Here is a 10,943-nt window from a genome sequence, read left to right on the forward strand (position 1 = left end):
ATCCCTCAGAGCTAAAATGGAAACCCACCTGAACTCCCTGACTTCTCAAGGTTGTCTTTTAACTAAGGAGAGCTACAAGCAGCTTCTTTTGACAGAGCACCATCCCTTAATGAGGCACTCTGCAAAACTGAAAGGACTGCCTCCATAATGCTTGCAGCTCTTGCTGCCAAAGAACAAAGGGCACATTCAAATCCAATTCCCAATAAAAATAAAAAAGAACAACAAAACAATACAGTGTCACAAAGCTGTGAATCGCACATGTTGGCATGGTGTATGGGAAGCATATTGTGTTGGTACTAGTGCTGTAACTGCCCTGTGGGCAAAGATCTTCTGTATCCAGAATGATCCACCTAAAGCTTTCCTTGACAATAGCTCCCTCAAAAATCAAAGCAATAAAGAAGTGAAAGAAGAGGAAGAGTTTTCCATGGCAAATCTTTCTCATTCTGCATGGCAAATACTCAACTCTGTCTAGCAGAAAGGACAGACAAACCAGTCTAACCTTCGCTCGACTCCTCATCTTCCTCCTCTTCTTCTTCCTCCTCCTCCTCCTCGTCTTTGTCCCCAATCACATGGTTTTCCTCAGCCTCAATCTCTTCTTCACTTTTTCCCTTCAGGAGGGCATGGATACGCACAGCTTCTTTCCATGGCACACCACCCAAGTCTGAAGGAGGTTGCTGAGGCAGCAGTAGTTCATCTTCTTCCTCCTCATCTTCCTCCTCCATCTCAGACTCTGAACTACTATAAGGGTTCAGAAAAAAAAGATAAAGAAACAATTAGTTACTGTTTCTCAGATCAGTCTTAGATTACTGACAAGTTGTTTCAGCACACATAAGCTCAACACATATAATGGAAACTTTCAGCTTTCAGTATTTCATAGGCATTTTAGTGACAGCATCGTGTGTGAGTTGCAGCATGGTCCTTGTGCTGCTTCTTTTAAAGAAGGTGAAGCAGCAGAAGTGCCTGTGAAACCAAGCCCAAATATTTGTGCAGCATTAACTGTTAAAAGTTCGTGACAGTTGAATACAGCAGAAAGAAACTACTTTCTTTACACCACATTCCTTTGGATAAACTGGTGGAAGAGTTCTTAGCAGTGTTAGAATGTAGAAGGTCACATCTTCTGATAATGGCAGCCAGTGCTAGCATTTTGGATAGCTAAGATTTTTTTGGCACTCGGTGCGGTGAACCACTGAGGGCTTTGGGAGTAGAGAGAACACAGAACACAACTATCAAGCCAGAGGATACAGCATGTAGCTAAGCAGAGTTGGAGTAAAAATAAAATTACTAAATTCCTTACTTTTCTACATCACAGACAAAACTATAATATATATCCGATTAAATTCACAGTGTACTTCCTTTGTTTTCTCCCAACAGATCACTGGCATGAAAGAGCTGCATTCATTAGAGTAACAGTGGGATGCTGGGCTGCTTCCTGTATAAATCTTAAAAGGCCCAAATTCACGTGAATTGAAGGAGAAAACTGTTTGTAAAAGGTCTAAGTTTGGGTGAATAATCTAAGAATAGTATTCCACCTCTGCTGTTTCCTTAAGACAGCTACGACTGTAGTTAACAGCCTTCAGCAGAACCCATTCCACATACACGATGAGAGAAACACCAACAAGTTGAAAACAAGAGTTTAAATTTCATGTAGATCTATAAAACATAACTCATACAGTTTTAATTGTTTCCCATCCACAGGTTTTATTACAGTATGTGACACACTGTGTTTCCAAAAATACTCTTTCTCTGATATTGCGGATAAATGTACTCCGATGCAGGACTTCAAAATTAGTCTAACACTACACTAACATAGCACATTTGCATGATTTTATTCATCTACTTGTCTGAGAGACTATTTTTGATAGCAAAGCTAATAATACTACTTTTTTCATGCTCTGATTGTCACATACTTTTGTCCATAGGCTCCTCCTCACTGTTCTGTGGGTATGTAACATTATTTTGCCCAAATTGCAACCCACTTTTTCACAGCTTAAACTGAACACTTATTCTTAACAGTTTGCCTGGTTTTCGAATGCTAAATACTGAATACAAATATTGTCGCATGCCATGGACTCAGTCCATATTCTAGAGGACCGAAGGCTTTAACACAGGTATTGTCACAGAGATAAAAAGCGATATTTCTCTCCTCCCTGATTAACTTTCCCATCCTTTGGTATGGAAATAAAGCTGACAGGTGCAGCATGCTGGGGTTTTTATGTGCTGTCAGTAAGGTTTACTGCTGCTCAAACTGTTACCATGACTGCTGAATGGGACGAGCTGCTGCTCTTCAACCAGCCAGCTTATCGCATGTAATACTGATGACATAAATTCTTTACCACATAGCTCACTTTACCTTCTTTGGCTTTTATTTATAACTTGGGTTTTGTTTGACCTTTGAATACTGAGAAATGGGAAGCTGAAAGACAGCAGGGAGATGGCCTGGTATAGTGGGCGTTCCTTTCAGCAGGGCAACTCTGTGCCACAGGAATTAATTCAACAGCTGAAACTTTGTTTTATAAAGCAGAGATCAAAGACCAAAGTAGATTGCTTCACAGAATTTGCATACGCAGCTGAGTATCTCATTAAAAAGGTGCACCCACATAGATTTAGTGCTGAGGAGGGGAACCGAAACCTAAGCTGTGGAAATGAACCTCTTCCCTTGCCATGCAGACCCTCACAACACAAGCTGTCCTATGACGCTCCTCTGAAAGGCCACAGGGTATTATAGCACAACTGCGGGTGACATACTGGGAGTTACTGCAAGTTAGAGGGCATGAATATGGCATCCAAAGGGTTTTCCGTCCCTCAAAACTGTGCTTAAATGACTCTTTTGCTTGTTGAAACTTAAACAAGATAAACTCTCTTTTGAAAAAATATCATTCGAATGCTGGTTTTTGTAAACTTTCTTTGCAGTGTGCGTGTGTGTGATGGGAAGCTGTGCACCAAAATGCACGGTCTCTGCTTGATTCAGAGTCGACTCCTCAGTGAACCTTGAAGCCACATCCATCATTCTCTAAGGCATGGAGGGAACAACGAGTTCCCCATCTCCTCTGCCTGCTCCCAACCCTGCGGCGCTCCACCAAGACAGTGAAAATGATCAAATGAGGGCCTTGGCTGGCTTGTTGCAGGACTCAAACTTCTTTTCTTTTGTTGCTGAAAAAGTGGTCTTTTTTTCCCCTCTCATCTTTCTGTGACCTTACATGGAGTGGGTAGAGCTGAACACAGGAGACCTGAGAGCTACATCATCTAGAAAATTCTCTCTCTGAAGTTTGGCCCGCATATCCTTATCAATGCTCTGCGTGTCATATTCGGATTTGGGACAGAAATTTTTCCAGGTCAAACTTACAAAGAATATTACATATTTCATCTTTCCTCTCTATCATAGATTGTGAGTTGCACACTTAAACACTGCTTTTTACATGTAAAATTATATAATTCTATTACAGGCAGAATTACTCAGTTTAATACAGACTACAGGAATTTATGTAGAATGAAGGAAGCTACATCTAACACTCTATGAGAGGATATCAAGTTCACAAACCTAATAATGTACTGCCCTCAGTCTCCACAATCTCACAAAACACCTCTGGGAGATGACAAACAGTTTCACATCAGAATGACAAAACTCTACTTTTTTTCTAACTAACTCTTCTCCTTTGGAAGTTTACTGCCATTTACTGAGCATGCCTACTGTGTCCTGATTTACTGAAATCAAAGACTACTACTAATGATCATAATGCTCCATACTAGTAAATTATGGTTAGAGCTAGAAATATAAAGAACCAATATCATTAATGCCTATATTGTTGCAGCTGATATAATTCCTAGGCTTGACAAGGAGCTAAAGGAAGGACGATTAAAGTAGAGTTCACATCTTCCACAAATAGTCCCAAGATTATTTAGAGCACTGAGATTCAGAGATAAGATATCAATTATGTAAAATGTCAAAATAGTATATTCTATAGAAATTAATATGCAAAAAAATTAATCAAATTACTTATGGTTCAGAGAAAGCATCTGTACTAAATATTAGTAATTGCCAGGCACTTACACAAGACACACATTCAAGGCTGAGCACAAGCTAAAAGTTATTCCTCTCCAGATGTTTGCATCTTCAAACTGGTTTTATCAGCTAAACAAGTGACAGATTCTGTACTACATTAATCTTGCAAGCGTTTTAATGAACATTTGTATTCCTGCATTCTTCACCACAACAATCCAATTGAATTTAACATAAATGTAGTATGGTATTTCTCACACAGCCCTATAACTGTACGCAATGCATATAAAGAACGCATTTGTAACATCTAAGTCTCAGAAAACCAATACCAGCATTTTCTGAGGTTATTTCAAGAAGACTACTGGCCAGACTGAGAGCTGAAAAGGTAAGGGTTGTTATTGCTACAAAGAAAAGTAGATAATTAGAAACCGTATTAGGAGATTGAGACTCAGCAATGAGTACATGATTGACTATAAAAAGTTCACAAGTGTCCTTCATCGAGTGTTTCCTCTCAGCAATTCTTGCAACAAGTACTTCCAGTAGCTATTCCTGATTATATTTGGACCTTGGTGTGCACATATATAATTTTGTAAATAGAGAAATTTGTGAAGGTACAACATGTTTTTCCAAAACCCATAACAATTGCTTCAAATTAATCTCTCACAGGCATTATATCAGCATTTAGTTTGGATTATACATGTGCCAAGTCTGAATCAGGTCTGAACCTTTAAACCAAAAGTGTTTTTTAATTGTAATGCAAAACATACAGAAGATAATTTAGCTTTGGAACCCCCTCTCATTTGAATTCATGTTGTTTGTTCAAAAGATTCATTTATCTTTGACACAATTTAAAAATTTAAATCCCTTCCAACTGAGGACTGACTTTCATGGTATGATGGTACTATAGGTATCTTCTATAGGTAGTAAGCTATTTAGAAGAACAGAAACCACAAGATAAAATACCTGTGTACACATACAGAATATTTTCAACAACTTCAGACAGGGCGACTCAGTAAATAATATGTTTAAAAAAGCTAAGGGAAAGCCATGCAAAAATGTCTGTCCAGGATGGGTATTAAAAAAAGCTTTCGGGCAATGTGTGCTAACCTGCTGGGCACATCCTCTTCTGTTCCTTTGTCCAACACACTGCTCAGGTTATGCTCCGCCAGCGTCTCTTCAGGAACCTCTTCCAGTTCTTCTTCCCGCTGCAGTGAGAGTCGGTAGTTCTCCAGCTCGATCCGCTCAGGTGTGCCACGCAGCCGCTTAGCAAGGCTGGGCTCTTCCAGCCCATTCACATTAGAACCTAAAGAATAAGTCAGTGAATAAACAATAAATGCAACAGTCAGAAATGTAATCTTTTAGGAAAATTGAGCATCTGGGAGCAAAAGGGCATGAGGCAGAGGAAGGTAAATAAAGCGAGAGAATACCTGGTGTCATCCTGTTCGCCACTACCGGCAGAACATGCTGGGGAGCCAGACTGCAAAAGGGAAATCTTAATGGTTTTGGCTAATAGATGCCTAAAAGAATGTTAAATATCCGAGTTGAGAGGCAATATGGACTTTTAGGCGCAAAAAACTAGAGCTGCAGTGAAATCTATGAAGTAGGCATCATTGGGTAGGTCTGGCCGCAGACTGGATATATTCTGAGATGATGTAGGAATGCCACGGGGCATGTTAAAATTGTTATCAGTCAAGGGAAGTCTACAGAGTTAGGGAGCAACAAAATATTACTACTCTTTAAAGACGAGGGAGGGAGGTAATGAAAAGGGCCCACTTGGAGCAAGTTTTGAAACTTTTTATAGACATGATTTTTTTTTATGAAATGAACTGAAGGAAAAATATCTAGGTGAGATGTTTGCAAGCACAAATACCGTGACTCTCAGAAAGTTGCAAAGACATCTGAATCAGGCAGTTGGAGAAAACCATATAGGAGCTTCATTCTCTCAGTAAATTAAATTCTAACCAGCATTCATCCATTTATTTTTAAAATTCTAGTATTCTATCTTACATACCGTGCCATTGTTTACTCTTAGCCAGTATTATTTACAGAGCTCAATCTTTCATAGCTTCTGTTTTGCTTTACTAAAACAAGCCAAGCCTTCCTCTCTTGAGATAAGCTCTTCAGTGCACTGATCATCTCTGCACCTGTCCCTGTTGGGATTAATCTTTCCAGAACCTGCGTGATTGGAACTGAGCACAGCTTTCAAGATGAGGCCTTATGAGTGGAACATACAACTCTGCCAGAAATCTCTCATCCGATACACACTGAGAACACACTTGCCTATTTATATGCCACATAGTACTGGTGGCTTTCATTTACTGACTGATATTCAGATCTTTCTCCTTCTCTGCTTTCAACTGATAAGCACCTTGCTGGTAGCCAAAATTCTCAACACTTTATTAGTGCATGACCTGGTGCTTTCTACTATTAGATTTCTATTTTTAATATTACAGTCCGCAACACGTTGCAGCTCTTAGTGTATGACATGCCTATCCTCCTCTGCATTGATGAAGGTTTGAAATGCTGCCTCAGCAATGAATTTTATTAGCAGATTTTTTCTTTTTTTTTTTGCCAGTAACCTTAGTATTACAAAGATCAGTTCTCAGATAATATATTTTGAAACTTCACAGTCTGTAGGTGACTTCTAACCCCATTATCTCGTTTTACAATAAAGTCTCTAATCTCTTATTTAAGTTGGCTTCTTAGCTACTTGACATTTCACGTACTACTGCCTTATTTTATCCAGTTTAAATAATTATTTCCATGGTGCAGCCTTCAGGTGTTTTACTGAAGTCCAGACTGTTCAAATACACTTAATTTCCTCTATGGAGGTAATCTGTTACTTCATCGATAAAAGCCGTCAAGTTAGTCCAGCACGGTCTTTGGTAAATCCATGTCACATTCTATACCACTTACCTTCACAAGGTCAAAGGATTTCACTTGCAGAACTAGGAGTCTTTAGTTACTCTTTCAAAGAAGGTGTTTTATCTACCGGTTAGATTAACTGCTATGTACTTGTTCAGATAGCCTTTTTTTCTTTTCTTTTTAATTGTTTATCTGCAGGTCACACTTCTGTCACCCAGTGGTCACCCAGTACTACCTGATTTAGATAGTCAAGGTACATGAAGACAGCTTGATTTAATCAGAAATTGTTACCGCAAAGCTCACAATTTCATTGTACAATTCTTCTACTCTTCCAAAGACTATCTGGACGACTTTTATTTTCACTCATTAGAGTACAGTAGCATCTAAATTTTTCTTCCAGCTCCATTGAGTTGATTTCCATATTGACATCTTCCTGCACACGGACTTCTTTTGTTCCCATGTCCAATGCCATTGTCCCTACTGAAAGTGGAGGCCAAGTATTCATTTGATTGCCTGACTACATGTAAGATTGCATTTTATGTTGGCCCAATCTCCGCCGCAGACCCTCTTCTGTTTTCCCTTACCTTGCTTTTACTTACATGCTTAAGGAGTACAGTTGTTTGCTTTCATTTCCTTTGCAAAGTCTAACTCAGCACGAGTTTTGGCAACATATACTTTATTCTCACACGTTTTGATCTCCAAGGCAGTTTTCTTTTATTTTTCTCCATCCTTTGATCCTACAATTCTATGATCCTTTGTACTTTCTCAGTTCATTCTCAAGAGCCTTTTTTTCAAGGCAATTATTCACTCAGTACCAACTTAGTCTTTCACACAAAACTACACAGGCCTTGCCATAATTAGTAGCATTTATTTCCAACCACTGTCCAGAAAGATAAAACCTCATAAAGACAACTGCCAGGAGTATTTTCCTCTCTTCCTTAGTATTACTGAACCTTTCAATGATGTGGGCAAGTGGCTGCTGTGCCCCTAGCTGGAACTATGGGGCTTCTTTATAGTATAAACCACAGAAGCTTGCTTAGGTAGTGGGCAGGAACATTACCTTGCATCTCCAAGCATACTGTGATCTCTACCACTTCCTGCTGCTAAGGCTTCTTTCACCTTAGTATTTTCAAAGTTCAGTGCAACTGGACTACCTTTTCAGCTGGGATTCACAATTTCATTTCATTGTCTCTAAATGGCGATACCACCTCAGTGAAATCTATTTTTGTAATCTGTGTTATATTCCCCAACCGTAAGTCCAGAGTAGCAGGGAACTGACCTGGAATATTGCTCTGCCACTTCTGGCTGCCAGTAAAAAAAAATTAGAGGACTCTGGGTACCGTAAGAACACCAAGGTGAGGAAAAACAAAGAAGAAATATACTAAATCATCATATAACAAGATTTTTTTTCTGCATAGAACTGTTTACAGAGCCATCAGCTGTGCTCAGCTACTTCAACTGAAGTAGCTTTTCACAAGTTGTTTTTAACTTGTTCTCTTCCGTTGCATACCCTGACATAGCTGCAAACTCCAGAAGCAAAACAGAAGGATCACAACAAAAAGAACAAGAACTTCTTAACCATCACTTATTTCACTTATTTTCTAACAATCTTAAGGAGTTTTTGTCAGCCTTTTCAAATTAAAATAAACATATAAAGAAATATAAAATCATTCTCCCATAATGAAATGAATGGAGTATTTTTTTAAAAAGTGCTTGTTCAATGCTGCTATATCTGGAGTGGGAGAAAGTCTGGCAGCAATCATTCTAAGGTAAAAGAGGATGGAAAATCAAACGCATCTGTTTATGTTCATTTCACAAATACAAATGATCTTTCAGGTATGTTAATCAAAATACAAATCATTATCATCCTTCTCATCATGAAGTCCAGTATAACTGGCACATAGCAAATCAAATCAATTCTGTCACAGCACAAATCGTAAGTGGGAGTACGTGACTCAACACAGCTGTGTTAAACTGCAGAGATGGAAAAATCTGCCTAAACCTTAATGCAAAAGGATGTGGTCAAGCCAAGATGTCCTTGGGAGTCTCACAAGCACTCAGTGCCTGAAGATCTCAAAGAAGTAGGAAGGACATCCCCAGCATTTTAATTAATTTCTATATCCATATGCTTAAGACACAGAAATGGTCACATCACTCCACTTTGCAAAGGAAACAGCTCTACATGACACAGAAACTCAACTGATTACTAGGAATTTGCTCTATACGGACCATTTGGTCTAACTGCTCTATTGGTTTTGTTTCTAAAATGTGCCACGAAGCCTTATGTAGCTAGCTGCAAAGCCGTTGTCAAACTTGCTACCAAACAAGAAACAAGAGAAATGCTACTGAGACCCTCTTCCTGCACCACGAAGCCATCAACTAGCAGAATGAAAAGTATTGCAGTGTAAAAACACACTGAAGGGATGAAAGTAGGCGTGAGATACAGGTATCATCAACATGATCAGAAGATCAACAATTTGCTCATGTTATGCTATAAAGTTCATATTAATTAATTTGAAGCTAAAATAAGAAATTATAAATAATGATAAGGAAAACTGAAGCTTTCCTATCCTCATTTTCTCCACTATATATATGGTGCTATAAGTATGGGCAAGGTCTATTCCAAAGCAGCTCTTGTGGACACTAAAGCTGATTATCTAATGTTCCCCTGGAGGGGAAAGGTGCCTCTCTCACACTATTATTTCATATTCTTCAGACTCTTTTGTAATTTGCCGGTGGGAACTAGCTGCAGAGTGCGCTCATTATCCATTAGCTGACATTCTATCTTGTCAGTGCATCTGGGCCTACAGAGCCAAAAGTCTGCAGCTAGTCACAACTGGGAGAAAAGGGGCTGATCTGGCTGCATTTGCCAGAAAAAAAAGCTGTTACTAGCAAAAGAGGGGAGCTACCTGAAAGCCAAGAGCAGCTTCTCATGCAATCAACCACTCAGCTAAAAATCCACAAACAACATCCAAAATAGGACACATTTTAAAATCTGATTCTTTACTTTGGAAGAGTCAATGGGCCATGAACATTACAGAGATCATCTGAAGGGAACTGTTTTTCTTAACAGGACAGGCTGCTTAGCTGTTGCATGAAAGCTGCCAGAGTTCTTTATTTATCTTAGTCTTGACACAGACTGTCTCCCGTAAAGAAAATTGTATGATCGGAGATAACATTCCTACACTGAACCACTCCTTGCCTGCATGAATGTATCCCATACCGGAAACTTCGTAAAATACCAGAAGGCATGAGAAGCTCCTGTTGACAGAAGATCCCATCTTGTTTTTTCCCCATCACTACCCTGGTTCTGGAAAATCTACACATTATTTTCATGAGCTAGATGAAATCTTGCCAAGGTTACTCCCTGACATAATGCTTGCTGAAGATGCAGGAGAAAACTGAAAATCTAAGAACAATGATTCTTCCCCAAAGGAAACTACCTACCTATTTTACTAGAATTTATTTCTTGTTAATCATGCAGTACCTCTAGACTTTGTTTTCTGAGTTCAGTCTGTTAAGATTGCATGCTAAGTTAAATGTCATCTTTTGTGAACTGTAGGTCCAGTATTTTGCAGACTCAGCTGTGGCTTTTGAGGGAGTTACAGAAATCCAAATAAAGGAGTATACTGTGAAACACATGCAAAAGGGAAAATTTTCACTCTAGATTTCTCAGATCTTGTGCTTTTATTATAATGTGAAACACTGGATCTGTTCGGTTTCACTTGTCTTTTCCAAACTCCTCCATTACTTCTACCTCCACACAATTGTTTAAGAACACAACTATGTCAGATAAAGCTACTCCTATGGAAGCAGCAGCATAAAAAGTACAGAGATGTAAGATAAGAACTTTTCTGTGGGAGTCTGAAAGTGATACAGAGTGAGCTCTGAGTCAGAAATGCTGAAAGGCCTCCAATTGTGTTGCCACTTCATATCTTTTGGGGTAACGATCCCGAAGTGTACTTGAACTTCAGTAAACATTATCGCTGAACTACAGAGAAGGCAGCAAACGAGATCCAGCAGCATTTTTAAGCTTCTCATTTTTCATCTGTGTTAATGTAAGACTGAGTTTCAGTTTTTT

General features: G+C 39.0%; 1 protein-coding gene across 1 annotated transcript in view; it reads right to left on the bottom strand.

Moving 5' to 3' along the window:
* The window catches only part of LOC104274576 (protein-methionine sulfoxide oxidase MICAL3-like), a gene marked incomplete at both ends in the record, with an annotated part of 28,729 nt that extends 20,713 nt beyond the window's left edge, over nucleotides 1-8,016 (bottom strand). Inside the window, 3 exons of the mRNA XM_009870248.1 lie at nucleotides 500-738; nucleotides 5,105-5,300; nucleotides 7,942-8,016. Coding sequence (XP_009868550.1) covers nucleotides 500-738; nucleotides 5,105-5,300; nucleotides 7,942-8,016 — 510 coding nt within the window. The remainder of the gene's footprint in view (nucleotides 1-499; nucleotides 739-5,104; nucleotides 5,301-7,941) is intronic.
* Between the last annotated feature and the right edge of the window lie 2,927 nt (nucleotides 8,017-10,943).

This window comes from Apaloderma vittatum, unplaced genomic scaffold (genome assembly GCF_000703405.1).
Source record: "Apaloderma vittatum isolate BGI_N311 unplaced genomic scaffold, ASM70340v1 scaffold43915, whole genome shotgun sequence".
Taxonomy (NCBI): Eukaryota; Metazoa; Chordata; class Aves; order Trogoniformes; family Trogonidae; genus Apaloderma; species Apaloderma vittatum.